We start from the raw sequence: 19113 nt of genomic DNA on the forward strand, positions 1-19113 counted from the left end.
GCAAACAAAAACCTCGAAAAATTATATACGACCTGCCAAATGCTGGCCGAATCACAGAAATGCCGATTCGCACGGGACTAATATTATCACAGGACCTCGGTGTTCTGCGAAATATGGTAGGTCTTTTGCGGGGGAATTTTTACTTTACAAATTACAGACATGGCCGATTCGCACGGGATTAAGAGCACAGACAACCTCAGCAATTATTACAAATGACTGGAGGTCACCAGGTAATACTAATCCCGTGCGAATAGGGCTTAAGACAACGCGTGAATGCTGCCTGAACAAGAGACCTCCTTACTGAAGTGAAAGTGTTGACTGGTGTCACTATCTCGCTAACGCGGATCTCCACCAAATTCGGGGGATCCCCTCAGCTCGAGGAGTCCTCTCGAACGCCACCCTCTGCGCGTCGGTAGCCCCCCAGGATCGCTAGATCGGTCGGCGCCAGACCGCGAAAAGTATTAAAAAGGCGTTCAGTGTAAACATTTATAATTTTGCACAATATTGTGCTGTGCATTTTATGTTTTTTTGTGCTTATGCTGTTAGCTTAGCAGCATGCTAACATTTGAAACAGAAAACTATGAATAAAAAATGTGCAAAAAATTGTACACAACATCTGGGATGTGTATTTCATGCTTATTACAATACCATTAGCTTAGCAACATGCTAACGTTCGAAACAGGAAATTATCAAAAATGTTAAACTATTTTATACAATATTTATGCTTTGTATTTTATGCTTAGAGTGCCTTTAGCTTAACAACAAGCAGACATTTAAACAGAAAAGTATCAATAAAAAGTTTTTTATTTAAAGTATTTTACACAGTCTTTGTGCTGTGCATTTTATGCTTATTACGGTGCCATTAGCTTAGCAACATGCTAACATTTGAAAAGTATCAACAGAAAAACATCATTTTACACAATATCTCTGTCGCGCATTTTATGCTTATTAGAGTACAGTTAGCTTAACGGAATGCTAACATTTGTTTTGAGTCAAACATCCAAAACTTCTGTCAGAGAAGGTGAATGGTGTGTGAACAGTTCATACTTTCGTGTGATTCGCTCAGTCAAACTCAGTGTGCCAGGCCTTAAAAGATGTAACAGATGACAGCTGGTTAAAATTCCATAACAATCATGAGACAAAGGAGCTCTGAGATCAGCGTGAAGGTGTTTTGTGAGGTCATATGGGCCCCTAGTAGCTAGTCTCAACCACTAGTGTGACAGACAGACAAGACATTCTTGAAAGTCCTCATCAACTCTCACTTCCTCTGTGGGCCAATTGCATGACTGGCACTCACGTTACCCTGGAAACTACTTACAGCACGTCAGTCGAGAACAAGAGTGAAAGCCTGCGTGTTTCAGAGAGTTCTGTTACAAAAAAAAAAAAAAAAATCATATTCAACAGGCGGTCATGACTGCTACCCAAAAAACAAGTCCATGGCTATATTAACACTGAATATGCAGACTGAACAGTGTGAAATAGATCAACAGACCAATAATCTATTGCTGCGTCCCAATCATCAATATGACAAGATGACTGACAGGTAATTTCATGTTGACAGGATGCAACTATGCAACAGTGTGGTTAGAGATGCACCAATTGCAATTTTCTTGGCTGATTCCGATTTCCGATTTTTTTTGTTAGTGTGATCTGCCGATAACGATTTTTGTCGATTCCGATTTTATTTCTAAGAACTATAATTGACAGCATATACAAACAAAAATCTACTTTTCTTCAATGCAAAGTTTTATTTTCATAAAAAAAAAACAAGTCAGTAATAAATTAAGAACACATAAAAAATTGCAAACAACAGCACAAATAAATGCAATAGAATAAAGAGAGCTATGAAACTAAGTTTTTCAGGTTAAGTACGTTTTTATTCCGGTAAGAAATACTACAGAAATTAAAGTAATCAAATGTAAAATAACACTGGTGTTATTTTACATTTGATTACTTTAATTTCTGTAGTCTTCATTGTAAAAATTAAATACAGATTAATGCTTACCATTAAAGTTATAAAACGTATTCAGTCAAGAGCAGAAAGTGATTTTCTTTGTCTTTTGTTCTTTGATTAACATGACAGACAGTAGGGGTGCTCCGATTGATCGGCTACCGATCACTATCGGCCGATAATCACATTGGGATGATTGATCGGCGGTCTCTAAAAAGGCCGATCTCAAAAAAACGATCTCAAGCTGATGACGCTGCCGTGAGAGGTTTGGCATGACATGCAGCGTCACCGTCTCAGTCTGGCGTGGGTGAAATAATTATAGCATAATGCTGAAGGTGAGGGGTACTCACCTTCATATTTCTTCATTAAATAACTTATAAAGTCATTTGAAAACCTTGTGTGAGACATAATTTCACAAACAGCGTGAGTGAATCACCGCATTAGCGGCAATTCGGTGTTGATTCAATTCAAGCAACAACAACGTCAAACTCAGAACTTTTAACAAAACGAATAAAAATACACCATATATGCCTAATAAAATAACAAATTACTTAGGCTACACAAAGTTTAAATAGGTATATAAAACTGAAAAACAGCAAACAACTGTGGAACCAAATAAATAAGAAACATAGAACGTTTATTAGTAAAATGAATAAGAAAGCTTGGAGGCACGGCATATACACCTTGATGTAAAATAAAATAAATAAAATACACAAAGTTTAAATAAAATCTTCTGCCATTGTCTTGTCTTTCTCACCTCACTCTTGTCAGTCAGCTCGACTCACTCTCCTCACGTGATGAATAAAATCTGACTCCTGCTCCATGGTGCACTGTCGTTCGCGCACGGTTCGGCACACTGCATTGAGCGTTTAGTTTTAAAAAGTGTCTGTCCTCTAACTGAACTAGGCTAAAAGATTTTTGTTACTATAAAAAAATCTAAACGATGGTGGGGGGTGGGGGGTGGTAGGCAAATGACGTAACCGGTGTTGCGGCTTAACACCGGTATGAACGAAAACACCATCTATCGCAGCAAGCCTATTCCAAAACTGACTGTGTTTAACTGGATACTGGCCAAGATGGGCATTTTGACATTATTTTGTATGTATTTGAACGTTTTAGCGCAGTTAGCCACTAGGGCTGTTTGAGACTGAACGCGGATTGTGCTCTCCACTAATATAGATCAGTGGTGGTGCGCACGCTTTTAGTGTAAGTGCAAAACCTGTGGGAATTACTAAAATAATGCGCAATACAAGCACTATTTAACCGGAGAGAATGAGACGTGTGTGAGAGAAGAGGTCGTCGGAGAGATGAGAGCGAGAATGCGCGGCTGACGTTATTGCCTGTGTCGCTGCCACTGGTAACAAAACGGAATCGGAAAGAAGCGAGACTGACCAGCCGGTCACCGATCCGGGCCGATCATGAGGAAAATCGACCGATTCTGATCCCTGGCCGCTCGATCGGTCCATCTCTAAGTGTGGTCACTCAAAAGTCTGTACTTTTTCCTTCACAATTAGAGTATACTGTCAGGGCATAGTATAGCCTAAGTAGGCGAAATGGGATGTCACATTTCACTTTTTTTTTTTTAAATAGTAAGTGAAAATATGCCGTATACTAGAGGTCGACCAATGTATTGGTCTGCGCTTTTTGCCCAGTGTGCAACTGCCATTTTTTTTCATTTTGATTAAATAATCATCACGTGTTCTAGAATAGAAGCAATTAAAGTGCATGAGTATTCATACAATATCCATATGTATGTAATTTCAATGCAATGGCCTTTGTGTAGATATTTAAAGATGACCATCTAGTTAGAGTGTGTTCATTTCAACATCTACTAATATATTTTGACGTTGCTTCTGTTAACATTAGTTAATGAACTATGAACTAACTTTAATGATCAATATATAATTAATAATTTAATATTAATATTTTTATTCATTTACAAAGTATGGTTCAGTACTGATTTTTTTTATTTTTTATAGTAAAGCACTATTTTAGTTTTCATTCAGTATTTTAAAAACTATCGGTTGATTAATCGGTGTCGGCCAGTGTGGTCCAACCTAGCTATTGGTAAAATCCACTATCAGTCGACCTCTACTGTATACAACAATAAACGCTTCACAGTGTTGTCAGATGATATTATTATGTTATTATTAAGTTCAATTCAGTGAGTGATGTCCAATTATTATCTCACAAATAAAGGTGATTTTTTTATTACATATCTACAGTGCCATGGCAACAGCAATTATATATTTGTTTTTAATATTGACAAGACAACCTTAACAGATAAACTTTACAGGCTGCACGCAAAAACAAACATACAGTATAATCCGATTCACATATAAGTGACTCTTATGAACTGTTTTTCTTAATAAATATTTCAAAAATACTCACAAATACTTTTTTTTGGCTGCAACTCACTGACAGAGTGAACCACCCTTCAGGAGTTACCGATTTCAATCACTCTGACGAGTCTTTCACTGAATGAATCAGTGGTTAGTGAATCAACATATGACTCACTTACAAAACTGCAAGTTATAATGACATTGAGAGTTGTCCATCTTAAATTAAAATAAGTTATTTATATTACCATTCAAAAGTTTGGGGCCAGTATGATTTTTTTAAATATATATATTTTCTTTTTTTTATATTATATTATAGTATATTTTTTGTCAAGGAAAGGTCACATTGCATTGTGGGATATAGTACTCCTCTTAGTTTACTCTGTTATATACACATATACACACATTTTCGCAAAAGTAGAGTGTGAGCACAGTGTAACTACAACATACCATAAAAAGAGAAGTATGGTAGTTCACCACTTCAAGCATGTTTCCTTTGAAACCGCTGTAAAAAGCACTCATGAAGGAACTTCTATAATCTTATCAAAGCAAACACACTGTTAGCCTCACTGTAACTACAGGTCTCTGAACAGTCCTCGAAATTACACAGTTGTAGTGATGCACAGCTCATAAAAGACAATTCTACAGACAGATGAAAATGGAAACGGCAAATACCGGTCAATTCTTAAGTTGCAGGGAGTCTGGGGCGCAACAGGCTAATGAAACAGCTGTCGTAATGTCTAGCGAGAGATACCCTGATCATCAGACTAATTAAAGAGTCTCCCTGCTTAACCTCACAGCCTATATGACCGACAGCAGAAACACAAATAGCCACAGAGACATACGCACATGCCCATAAATGCACGGCCTGCAACAGATGTTAGGAAAAAGGCTTCAAATGACCCCATAGCTTAAAATATACATCCTTTCTGGTTCTCCCTACAGCACACACCATTACATGCCGTCTGAACATGAGACGCATGCAAAGAAGATTGATTTACACACATTACGGAATCACCAATGGATGTAAACATGAGGCCTCATTCATGTGAACGATCGCACACACACCCATCCCACGAGGCTCATCTTGTGTTTCAGAAAACCCCTGTCATTTGAGCAGGGAAGCAAAGCAGTACAAGACCTGCAATCATCACAAACACTCACACACACACAGAGAGGAAAGGTGGGCCCTTCTGGAGCAGGGGGTCCCGTTTCACAAATGTAATCTGTGGATAATCACATTTCTTTTGTAAAGCAGAGAGCACAAGGCCAGATGGGTCTCGCATCCACACAAGGCACATCACTGCATACTGTGTTCAATTAGGAGTACATCTGGCCAAACAAATATTTTCTAACTAAGTAAACTAGTTTTAAGTATGAAGTGTCATAGGAAACTGCTGATGTACTTCAATAAAGATTCTTCTGCTGGCCTGGTCAGGCAAGTTCATATTTTTATTTGCCCTGCCACAATTTCTATTGGCCCCTATTAAAGTTCTATTAATGAAACAAATATACAAAATTTGGGACCCTTTTCTCTCTCTACTGGGAAACAGTGTGAGATGGACGCTGAAGGATGGACCTGAATTAAATGAATATGGATGCCTTGTACTGTTAATTTTTTTTTTTATTAATTCTTCCTTTCATTCATTCTTATCACAACTGTAACGTTTTTGTTCTTTAAAAAATATAAATAAAAATTAATGAATCTATATATTAATTGAAACTAAATTTAACTATAATCACAAACACACTTTTGCTTAAAAAATAAAATAAATAAATAAATTGTAAAAAATTATGCCGCTAATTTGTTTATCATTTTTAACCCATTCTATCTGTGACTTCTAAGGTTAACATATTTAATTAAATGGCATTAATTATGTAAAGGTCGGTAACCCAAAAATGTATATATTTTAAAAAACAATACAAATTTGGGAGGGAGAATTAATTTCACAATTAAAATTATTATTATATATTTGGGAATGTCAAATTGAATTTGTGATAAAAATTAATTTAGGCTGCATAATAACATTACATTATAATGTACAGTATGAAATATGGACGTGCCTATTCATTTTTAAATAAATTGTTGAATGAGAAAGTATCTATACTGGGGTGGTAGGTATTATATAAGTATTATAAGTAGTCCATTATTTCTTTAATCTTTAAAACGTTGATTCTTTATTTAGTGCTAAATAATGTTAAAATGTTATGTAAAACTACAAATATTTATACGGACTACAAATATTCTATGCATTACCAAAAAATTTAATAATAATAATAATCATAATAATTAGAGATGCACCGATCGATCGGCCAGGGATCGGAATCGGCCGATTTTCCTCATGATCGGCCCGGATCGGTGACATTACCAAAAAATTTAATAATAATAATAATAATAATAATAATTAGAGATGCACCGATCGATCGGCCAGGGATCGGAATCGGCCGATTTTCCTCATGATCGGCCCGGATCGGTGATCGGTCGGTCAGTCTCACTTCTTTCCGATTCCGAGCCGATCCGTTCAGCCGCGCATTCTCACTCTCATCTCTCCGACGACCCCTTCTCTCACACACGTCTCATTCGCTCCGGTTAAATAGTGCTTGTATTGCGCATTATTATAGTCATTCCCGCAGGTTTCGCACTTACACCAAACGCACGCACCACCACTGATCTATATTAGTGGAGAGCACAATCCGCTCTCAGTCTCAAACAGCTTGTGAGCCACAAATATCAAAATGAGTGGCTAACTGCGCTAAAACGGTCAAATACATTTAAAATTATGTCAAAATGCCCGTCTTGGCGAGTATCCAGTTAAACACGTTAATGTTAAATAGTTGAGAAAGAGAACGCATGTTGTGTAACAGTATATTGGGTCCGTGGATAAACTCTTAAAGGGACCGCAGTCCAATATTCCGGCTGCCGTCTGTCGGTCGCCGTGATTTTGCCAAGTAAGACATGTTCCTGGATCAACATCTTTAGTTGATCCTGAATCAACATTACTGTCCAAAAATATAGACTAAACCCAATCCCTACCCCTAAACCTAACCCTACCCATAATTTATTCCTAAAAACAGTGTGAAATGATAGCTGATTAACAAGGGTGTAGAATAGGGCTGGGCAAAAAAATTGATTTTTCGATTAATCGTTTTTTTAAATGACGTCGATTCGATATCGATTCTCAAAAGCCGCAAATCGATCTTTTCCGGGATTATTTCAGCAAACATTTAAAACAAGATCTGATTAACGTGAATCTTATCATTAGTCTTCTCGACTAGATGTCACCCTTATTTACCTTGCGCGATGTTACAACAGAAAGCCTGTCATTCATTCAGCGCTTATCATGGCCATACGCATGATTCGCAATACTCAGGTGAAATGCTATAGTAATACTATAAACCTGCGGAAGCATTTGATATCACGCATAAGGCGCCAAGATTTCTGCAATGAATGAATGGCGGGGCGCACTTTATTTACTACACACATACTAAAGCGCGGATGACGCTCGCAGTGTTTTCTGCTTCTGCCGTCTTACTATATGATGATATGAACACGAATGTCATCTCCAGCTGCTCTGAGAGTCACTTCATTAGCATTTTACCGTTTCATTTGAGAAAACTACCGTCATATCACATACACAGCAGCTGCAAGTTCTTCACGGCAACCCATCAAAATAAAAGTTTAGTTTAATGTTAAACTGTCAGAATATATGACTATTTAGCAGTCTGAAGACTCAATGCTACTACTGATAATAAATATTAATAAATCTTTATTTTTAAAGGAATAATCACATCTGTTTTCTTTTTAATTTTAACAGTAACCATAAATTAAATTAATGTTTTATGCCTTCATCTGATTACCAGAAAAATTAAGAACATTTTACAGGGCCCTACTATTGTTTAAAAAGGAAAAAAAAAAAAAGAATAGGTTAAAATACAGGCATGTGGTACTTAATTTCTTTTTATTAATTCACTATTTGTAAACTGATGTTTACTGTTAATTTTTTAGAGTCTGTCATGTTAATCAAAGAACATCACTTTCTGCTCTTGAATGAATACGTTTTATAACTTTAACGGTAAGCATTAATCTGTATTTAATTTTTACAATGAAGACTACAGAAATTAAAGTAATCAAATGTAAAATAACTTTGCGTTGAAGAAAAGTAGATTTTTGTTTATATGCTGTCAATTATAGTTCTTAAAAGGAAATCGGAATCTGCAAAAATCAGTATCGGTAGATCACACTAACAAAAAAATCGGAAATCGGTATCGGCCAAGAAAATTGCAATCGGTGCATCTCTAATAATAATAATAGCTGATATAGGCCTAATATATTGAGCATCCCTACAAAACTCACTCACACTGTGTGAGGTCAGGCTATCCTTAGTACAACCCTAAGAACAAAGTGAACTCAGAAGGGAAGGCAGAGATTAACAAACAGAAAGGAAAAGGAATCCCACCTGTGCAGCTATCTAAGAAACAGCGTTTCAGCTCTAAGCAACACCAGGATCTGCCTAGCAGTAGTTTGAAAAGGACAAAGCTTTCTTATGTAGACAGGAAGTGCTCAGACAGACAGAAAGAGAGAAGGAAAGCAAGAGAGTGAAGAAGCGAGAGTGTTTATGGGGATTAAAGCAATGCCAGATGCAGGCTTCAACTATAAACAATCCTGACAGACAATACAATAACACTGCTAATACTCATCAGAGGCCCATAAAACCAAAAGCTAAATTTAACACAGGAAATTGAACTTTTGCATACAATTGTGATTTGATTAACAGAGCAACTCAAAGAAATTGATGCTTCTCCTTTAGGCCAGAAATACCCTACGCAGGTGTGCAAAAGCTTGGCTAATGCATTGCAAACACATGGTCAAATTATACATACTTAGTGTGCGTTCTAGTGGCGGCAACAAACCTCAGTGCTCGAGAGGGCAAACAGGGCTCCACACAAAAAAAATCGATTAAGGAGCCATTGGCTCCTATAAGAAAAAATTTTAGGTGGCAAATTATTTTTTTAGGTGCCACAGAATAAAACGTGATTTATTTATTTATTTTTAACATTTCAATCATACTTTCATGTGTTTATGTCTCATCTTTTCTTGAATTTATCAGCATTTTAATCCATCTTGTAGATGACCTGGGAACTAAGGTTCACTTAAAGTGGGAACTAAACGTCCTTTCCAACTTGAAATATATAGTCACAAAGAATTGTTCATTACACAGAATCTGTACAAATATCATGGACCATAATCATCACTTGGCCACTGAGTGTAGTTTGGGCTCCTCCTCAGTGCATCCTATAAATGTTGTCATATGTCTTTCACGCATTCAAGTCTGTTTTTCTTCATTAGTAGTATTGTAGGAGGAGTTGAATCATGTAGACAACAGGTTAAATAAATTTAACATCCAATAGCGCATAAATATAGCAAAATGCTCATCTTTATAGTTATTTTTCTAGCTGACTGATGAGCTTATGGACACCGAATGATTATTCTGAGGTAAATGTATTATTACGTTCAATACGTTGCAATGTTTACAAGCTTTACACGTTTTTCGCAGTTTGAAACACTGAATGAGCTTTTACATGAGACATTTCAGTAAGTTGTACTATAGGCTCTCTTATAAAATAGCCTACCTTTTGATGTTAATTCATGTTCATTATGTACTATAGTAGTAAAGAGAAAGATATAATAATGGGTTCACTTGCCACTTGAACTGAGGCGCTAAAGCGATCGCGCCTGCCGCATTAAAGAGCACCAAAACAACGTATTTATTGTTTGAATTTCGTTGTGAATTTGGCATAATTTTACAGTAAGTTGTACTTTAGGCTTTCTTATAAAATAGGCTATGTTTTGATGTTAATTCATGTTCGTTATGTACTATAGTAGTAAAGAGAAAGATATAATAATGGTTCACTTGCCACTTGAACTGAGGCGCTAAAGCGATCGCGCCTGCCGCATTAAAGAGCACCAAAACAACGTATTTATTGTTTGAATTTCGTTGTGAATTTGGCATAATTTTAAAGCTGATACTTTGTTTATTAAAAAGTAACAAAGCTTTTTGCGATTAATGGACGGCAAGTGTGATTCAAATAATACGAAGTTCACGCATTAACAGAACACAGCATATAGACTACGATCTTGATAAGAAGCAGCCATATTAGTAATGATTATAAACGAGAATTGTTAACGATATTGCCAATATCCACACAGCTGACAGCGCATAATTTTAAAGCTGATACTTTGTTTATTAAAAAGTAACAAAGCTTTTTGCGATTAATGGACGGCAAGTGTGCTTCAAATAATATGAATTTCACACATTAACAGAACACAGCATATAGACTATCTTGATCAGAAGAAGACATATTTGTAATCATTATAAACGAGAATTGTTAACGATATTGCCAATATCCACACAGCTGACAGCCTTACCTATTGTAGTTTGTTCAAGTTGTGCACGAAATAGACTCCGTTTTTGTGCAATTTACCTGCACGTCTCCACCATTTCATTCTCTCTCGCACTGCACAACTGAGCTGCGTTTATCAGGTGTGGGTCAGCGCTGCTGTGCAGCAGAGACGAGGACTGTTTGAAACTCTTTTTTTTCCCACTAAAACTTTGATGCGCATCGTCTCAGTTTAATACGTGAACATAATGATGCGATCGCAAAACAATCAGGAAAATTTTTTAAGTCATAACATGTAAATATACTGTATATAGTCACTTTTGCTGAGTGAGGCAACCTCAGCAAAAACTTCACTCGCAAATTAATATTTTTGGTCGCAACCGTTTTAGTCGCAGTCTGGAGCCCTGGGGCAAAGGTCACTCAGTTCACACTAAGAGCATTAACAATAACTATATTAGCATCCACACCAAAGCACAATAATGTTCTGATCTTTATAAGCGTGCACTTTGATTATGTTGTCTGTCACTTTAAATGCTCAAGCTCTTTAAAGCTAGGTGTATTCTGATTGGCGTTATCGTTATAGCCATGGTTAGTAAAACTAGTTAACATCCATGGTGTGAACAGGCCAGTCTGTGCCAATAACCTAATATGTTATTACTTAGGTACCAAGATAGGTACCAGGTAACTTCAACTTTAGTTTTCAACTATAAACGACAAACTTTTTATGCGTTTTGGCCTTTCATTTACACAACAATGGCGCTTTGGGGGCCTGAAAATGCTACCTTTTGAAAACATGCCAACCACTGACATGGCATGCATAATACAGCGTTTTTAGTCATTTGTCACGGATCCGTGTGAATGTTGTCATCTGTCCACGAAACTTTTCAAAGACACAGGAAAAAATTCCCATTTTTAGTACACTGTTGTCGTGTAAATGTACCTGAAATGTGCCATTTCTGACAGTATTATGGTGTTTTAACAGAGTAAAACATTTGTCATTATGTATTTTACCCTTTAACTTTGTACTATGCATCAACCTCAACCATACACAGCAGTTCATTCTGTACATACTTCAAAGAGAACATTTCAAGGTTCGAAATGCATCAAGAACCAAGACACATTTGATTATGAGTCTTAGTTAATCATAACCCAGCATATCATGAGCATATCATATCAAAATCCTCACAAAACTTGACTGCCCAGTTATCAGAGTATGCAGTGGCCAGTTTCCTCTTTTGATCATTGTAGTATCAGGCTTCTTAACATGACTTTGATTTAGGGTGATTTCATCACATAATAGTGCTCTATTCTGACAGACGGATCCTGAAAGTCTGTCCCATGGCCATATATTATTAAAGGGGTCATATGATGCTGCTAAAAAGAACATTATTTGGTGTAATGAAATGTGTTTATGCGTCCTGAGGCAGACATAATTAATGTCTTTTAGCTTGATTTTAAGGCAGAAAGACTATGACTATGCACGGACAGTGCAATTGACCGGCAATTTTTATACAAACTATTTCAAAAACTTTTCAATTATGTCAATTTATTCACAAAATTCAAATAATAAATGTCATTCTGGAGCTCTTTAATGTGGCGCGACAGACAGTTAGAATATCCAACCGACTCGAATCTAGCTAACGTTAGTGAATCGGAATCGAATAGATTCGTGAAATATCCAGCCCTAACCATCAAAACAACAATAATAATGACAATATAAGGATCAAGACATAAATACAGTCCAAATGTTCAATAATAACTAATTTGATTCACAAAAAAAACTTCTCCGTTTTCGTTTTGCTTTGTTTTGAAATGTGCAAAAGTACGCACAAAAATAAACTTTTAAACACATACTTCGTTAAAATTGATAATGATAACACAGTTACAGGCAAAACAGAATAGGTACTACAATTATCCTACTGTAAAATCATAATACATTAATATGAGTTCTATTTCAAACAGTTCCAGAATGTTGTTCATATCTTTTTTGCGATGACAGCAGTGACCAAAACCGCCTCAACAGCAGTAAGTGTGGCTACTATGATATGTTTGCAGAAAATATGGACAGTTTTGAAAGAAATGAGGGTGTGTGTGTGTGTGTGTGTGTGTGTGTGACACACCCCGATTCAGACTGGGGTGGGGGCACGCGAAACCCCCTCCAGACAAACAACCGTTATCCAGCATTGATCCACTTCCCATCAACCACGAGAATAAACTTAATCCTGCAGATTATCGCACACACACACACGCCAGCCGCAAAAGCCTAGTTTATTATCAGCAGAACCGAGCACTGATCACACAAAAGTCGTCCAACTGCACGCAGCCATCGCATGACACACACATGCACATGAATTATCTCCAACAGCGTGTCGCCGGTCGGAGCGGTTCTAGTCGCTATTAATCCCATCATAGGCGTGCTGCTGCTGTAGCCTATTAGCTAACATCCCGCTCATAACAGCACACTGCGCATCACAAGCAACTAAACAGCGTCAAACTCACCGCTTCACGATCCGTGCTCAACTCCTGCGCGGGGAGACTGCGACCGTTACTCCGTGCCGCACGCGATGCTCCGGCAAACTAATACAAACCATATAAAACAACAGCCGCGCGCCTATAACGTTCCAGCAGGAACGACAAATGTGAGTGTGTGGGTGTGTCCGTTGATACGACAGCGGGCGGGGCTACGGGCTGTCTGATACTGCTGCAATGTTATTGGAGGAGATCGAATGGAGGGCGGGGCTAATGGCGCAATCAGATGCTGCTGCTGTATTATTGGAGAAGAGCTGAGAAAGGGCGTGGTTTCAGTCTGCCGCTGCAGCAGTGTCATTGGAGGTGAAGAATGCCAGAGCATCGTGTTGCTTCTGGGAATCATGTGGAATTTAACGATTCTTTTAGTACTTAATATTTGGGAAATTTAGATGCAGTTTTATTGTATTTTCTACCCTTAGGAGTTTGTTGCCAAATGCTTTTATTTAGTTTACAGACCTCAACAGCAATAACTGGTTAACTGATATATATATACCTTTAATAAAAATATTGAACAAAAAAATTTTTTTTTTTTAAATAAAAATATTGAACAAAACTGTAGTAACATTCATGCAGTCATTCGTTCATTTTTATACAATACCACTTATTAAAACTCACAGTGTGACAAATCAGTCAAGCTCATGTTGAGTCGGACATGACGAAAATAATAAATTGGGTTTAGTGAGTCGCAAAAAATCCGTGACTTCTCCTATAAAACTGCATTTTTTTTCGGTGTAAACTCTAATAACAGTTAAATCCAAAACTACTGTTTAGTGTAAAAAAATTTGAATATTACCCGTCAGGCTGTCGATTCATTAAATGATGCTGTGTCCCCAAAAAAGCTGTTTATTCAGCGCAGTGAAGCGGTTCATTCGTTTGGGAATCAGAATACACTGTTCGCACTGTACATGTTTTTGATTGACTGAAAATTAAAACGGTTCACTAAAAAAGAACAGGTTAAAAAGAATCATTCGTTTGGGAACTACACTAATGGTCTCTCTGTATGTTTTTGATTCACTGAAAAGGAAATCAGACTATACTGGTCACGCTGTGTTTTTGATTCACTGAAAAGGAAATCAGACTATACTGGTCGCGCTCTGTTTTTGATTCACTGAAAAGGAAATCAGACTATACTGGTCGCGCTGTGTTTTTGATTCACTGAAAAGAACCGGTTCATAAGAGTCATTCGTTTGTGAATCAGATTACACTGCTTGCTGGTTTCTGATTCATTTGAAAGTACCGTTTTAAGGGTCATTATTCGTTCGGGAAGTGGTTTACACTCAACAGTTATACAGTTAACAATGATAAATAGTGTTCGGTTTAAACTGGCGAAAGAATTAGGGTTCATTCAGTTAACAGAGCTGAGCATCATGAAAATCATTTGGTTCCTGTATTTAAATGGGAAATTGTTGGTTCCCAACACTAATAACGGCTACTGACCTCTTCACACCGGGTCATGGAGGTCACCATCAGACCATCTGGCATTATGGACATGTTTGTACTTATATGAAAAGCACATAAAAAAATCTATCTATCTATCTATCTATCTATCATACATGTTACTATTAAACGGATGCATTGAGGGCCAAACAAAAAAAATAAAAGTGAAAGTTTAAAGAATTCAAAGACATTGATTTGCATTATGCCATTTATGTTTAGTAAATTCAAAGGATTGAAGTGGACATTTTGAAACATCAAAATATTCAAGTCTGTCTCATAACAAATGTTCATTGCAACTGTTACCATAGTAAGAGACGTTCAGCTGGGAGTATGCTTCCATCTAGTGGCCATTTTACGCACAGCACCTGCTAAAATAAATAAAAGCTATTGATTTACAAGGGTTCAATTCCAATTCAGACCACTAGAAAACTGTAGAGTCGCTTCATTATTCTCTAAAATCTATGCTAACCTTAACAGTCTGTTATCTAGTGGCAACGGTTTTTGTAAATATTAGCTTATATTAACACCATCACTCTCAGACATGAATCACAGCTATGACAGAAAAGTGGCAAAGAACTAATGTATTCAAATAATTTATGCGTTTATATAAGTGATATCAAAAAAGGAAGGCCAAATAAACTGTCATTGCTATGGCACATTATCTCACTCCCCAAATTTCAGTTGCCGTTCTTTCTGCTGTCCGTGGAGTTCTCTGGCCCTGTTCTTCAGCTCCTCAGCTTTCTGATCATCCTTATCAGTCCCATCACCCAGTTTGTACATGCGACTGGCATTAGCACAGCCCCATACGTGTCCCAGCTCGCAGGCTTGCAGGGCGTACTTTAGAGCCAGAGGCATGTTTTTGTCCAGCCCTGGAGATCCCTGGATTAAAAGAGCGCTCAGGTTGAAACAGCTGGGGGCGAAGCCTCCCTCGCAAGCCTTCTCGTAGTACTGCCGAGCCACCTTCGCATCAGCTCCCCCCTCCATGGCTCGCCCATCATGGGCAAGCAGAGCTATGTTGTGACAAGCATCCACAGACTTCTTCCCTTTGCTGTTACATGCCTTCATAAAACAGGAGTATGCCGTCTTTAAACACTCCGTCACACCACCTGATGTCAAAAGAAGCAGTCAGTTGTTGAAATATAACATAATAACAGTATATTTATTTTTAACATATAATACATTTACAAATATTTATTAATATATATTTTGAATATAAATACTCTAAAGTCCAGCTATAATCTATATGAAGTTTAATTTTGGAATATTAATTATTATTAAAATATATAACTTTTATTTCTAATTATAAAAAAATTCTTTATGATTTTTGAATAAGCAAATACGTAGCAAATTATTTGTCCTATTTCATTGCATACATATGAATTTTGTTCTTTTATTTTAATATATCATTCATAACATTTAATAAAAATACAATAAATATAGTAATACATTATATATAATATTAAATGTATATTTTTATTATACATTCATATTTGTTATTGTCATTATTGTTTTGTCATTTCCTACATATTTTGATTAAAAAAAACACTCAACATTTTAGACTTTTACATTTTATTTTATTCTTTTAATTTTCAGCATGTCTACTGTAGTAGACAGATCAAATACATTAATAAAAAATAATATTTTTAACAGTCAAAAATGTGATTTATATTACAATTAAAATGAAAGTAATATGAATCAAAAATATGTAGACAAGTTGAAATCATAGCAATTCAATTGACTACAGATATGTTTTGTTAAAAATCAATCATAAAGGAATAATAGTTGAATGTCTAAATTTTGGACTAAATCCTATTTTTATCAAACCTGCATCATCTGAAATTCTAAGAAGTAAGAATAAAGAAATAGAAAGTTCTTAGATCCCATTAGGATTAAGTCAAACAAATAACAGAAAGTCAATCATACAATTTCTAGGGTTTTTATTTATTGGCAGCGGAGAAACAAGCTTTTAGATATTAATACACTTGTATGTTAATTAAGTAATAATAAGTATTTATTAAATATTCAGTATATGTGTTTGTGTGTGTGTGGATAGTAACTGTGTGAGCGTGCATATCAATCAATTATGCAGTCCAATATGAATTATATTAATAATGAAAGACAATTATGTAATTAGAATTCTAAAAATGATTACTAGGATTTTGACATTGGGAACAAGCTTTTAAGATGTGTAATACATACTGGCTTTACCTTTGCCGGTGACATGGTAAGCGCCGAGCTTATAGCAGCTCTCTCCATGGCCATTCACCTCGCAGTTGTGCTTGAGAACCTGAGCTGTGGACTCATAGTTCTTCTTCACACCCTCCAAATAATCTGCCAACCTCTGACACCCTAACAAACACCAGAAACACAGAAGAATGGGATCAGATGAAGCCGTTCAGCACCCGCGCGAGAGGGACAGCGCTCAACTGACCGTCAGGGTCTTTCTCCCGGTAACACTGATAACTGTACTCCACTCCTAAATTATCCAGAAACTGCTTCACCTCCTGTTCGTCCTCAAAGTTAATCAACCCGGCCATGTGGTAACAGATTTCCGATCACTTGCATTGACCGGCTGAAGGTCTCACGTCCTCAACTTTTGACCTTGGTCACTGATTAGTTGTGCAAACACTTGCAGGAAAATGAATTTTAAAAAGAATAATAAAAGCATCCGTTCAAAGCACAGAGATTCGTTTAGCTGAAATTAGGCACGTGCTATCAAATATTCACAATTATAAAACAGTTACAGAACAACGTGTTCACACCACACACGCACAGAAACCGGAGATCACTTCCTGCTTCGCTCAAAGTCACCGACGGGCTTCCGTAGGCCCCGCCCATCTTTTTTTGTGGATGTTTTTGTGTTAAAGCTTTTTGGCGCGAGTTATTTCTCTGAAAAATAAGTCAGAATATGTCTAAATACTTTTAATATGATTTTTCTTTACAACAGTTGAAATGTCCGTATTCAGAGGACTACATTGGTAATCAATTTTTTTATTATGCTTGGCAATTTTTCATACACAAATGCAATTTTTGTTGTTCTGTACTTTTTTGATACAATTTTATGTAAGTCGTTTGGCATGAATTTAAAAAAAAAAGAGATAAAGGAATATTAAAATTGGTCTTTTTATAATAGTTCACAACCACATTTTAGATTTCCAAAAAGCATAATATAGCATTTATGCATATAAAATAATACATTTAAATTAAATTATTAATAAACAAAATGTCATTTATAATGAAATGTCTATTTCTGCCAGAATCTTGCTGTCTTGAATATCACAAGATCACAAATGATCTAAGACTTAATTATTTTGGCCAAATACTACATTTACAATAAAATAGAACCTGTATATACTGTATGTTGCGATACTGAGTTATAGAAAATATAAAAACTTAAATAAAACTTAGATTTTGAAACCTTATAAAAATAAAAACTTAAAACTTGAAATACAACTTGACTTGAAAACTTAAAAAAAAAAAAAAAAACTTGAAAACTTAAAACAAAATACTTCTAAAACTACAAAAATTGTACCTTAAACTACCTTGGAAACCATAAAACTACCAAAACTTTATAGTCTTTGTGGTCAAAAATCGATGTAACTGACTTATTTATAAGTGTACTGTCGTTAAACATCTTACATTATTGTTACAAATACTGTTATGTATTTACTCTAGCCGTTTTTATGTTTTTGTACTAATGCAAATACACAGATAAAGTTTATCTTTCGTAGGTCTCGCCCACTGTAGGCTCCTATCTTGCTTTGGCTGAATTCAGAAAATCATAATTTTTACATGTCAGAAATATTAAAATTACTGTGCTAGTATGCTATTCTGTACTGAGCCCTTGTGTATAGTTCACAGCTAAAAATAAAATGTACTTACAAAAATGCATCCTAAACTCAGGAAATCAAAACTCTTATAAGTGTATTATTGTTATCATCTTACATATATTACTGTTCTTATATTTTCGTACTAATGCAAATACACATATAAGTTGAGCTTCCGAAGGCCCGCCCACTTGACGGGCGCTTTTGAAGCACTGCTTCGTGAAGCTTCGAAACCTTTGCGAATCATTTGTTTCGAATCGGTGGTTCGGAGCGCGTATCTAAATCACGTGATTTCAGTAAACGAGGCTTCGTTATGTCATAAGCTGTTTCGAAACGTTTGGGGGCAATGATGATCTCTGTGTGAACCCGTGAATCATGCGACCCCGCAGCGGCGAACCACTGAACCAGCGTCTATAGGGCCTTTCGCACCGCTTTAGCTCCAGAACTAAATGTACAGTACTAAAGTACTGGGACGATTTTGCGCGAACTATTTCCCAGTACAATTTAAAGGGTTGCATTCGCACCGAGAGTGTGTACTAAGAAGTGACGTAAGCCGGTCGACAGCGACGTCATTTGTGCGCGGCGTTCAACAACAGAAACAAAGAAGAACAACATTAACAACAGGAGGATG

The 19113-nt window shown here is 36.4% G+C and overlaps 2 protein-coding genes across 5 annotated transcripts in view; both read right to left on the reverse strand.

Moving 5' to 3' along the window:
- ralgps2 (Ral GEF with PH domain and SH3 binding motif 2) overlaps positions 1-13398 on the reverse strand; it is a 146812-nt gene extending 133414 nt beyond the window's left edge. For 2 of the 4 annotated variants that reach the window (XM_016446633.1, XM_016446634.1), the window contains exon 1: positions 13189-13398. The gene's annotated coding sequence lies outside the window, so the exon portion shown is untranslated. The remainder of the gene's footprint in view (positions 1-13188) is intronic. The other 2 variants (XM_016446635.1, XM_016446636.1) reach the window with 2 other exon arrangements.
- Positions 13399-14835: 1437 nt separating this feature from the next.
- On the reverse strand, positions 14836-17463 carry coa7 (cytochrome c oxidase assembly factor 7). The gene is made up of 3 exons (XM_016446623.1): positions 17087-17463; positions 16864-17004; positions 14836-15761 (listed from the first exon to the last, which is right to left on the reverse strand). Exons 1-3 carry the CDS (start codon positions 17190-17192, stop codon positions 15319-15321), a joined length of 690 nt encoding a protein of 229 aa, XP_016302109.1. The 5' UTR covers positions 17193-17463; the 3' UTR covers positions 14836-15318.
- Between the last annotated feature and the right edge of the window lie 1650 nt (positions 17464-19113).

Source organism: Sinocyclocheilus anshuiensis, unplaced genomic scaffold (genome assembly GCF_001515605.1).
Source record: "Sinocyclocheilus anshuiensis isolate Anshui unplaced genomic scaffold, SAMN03320099.WGS_v1.1 scaffold279, whole genome shotgun sequence".
NCBI lineage: Eukaryota > Metazoa > Chordata > Actinopteri > Cypriniformes > Cyprinidae > Sinocyclocheilus > Sinocyclocheilus anshuiensis.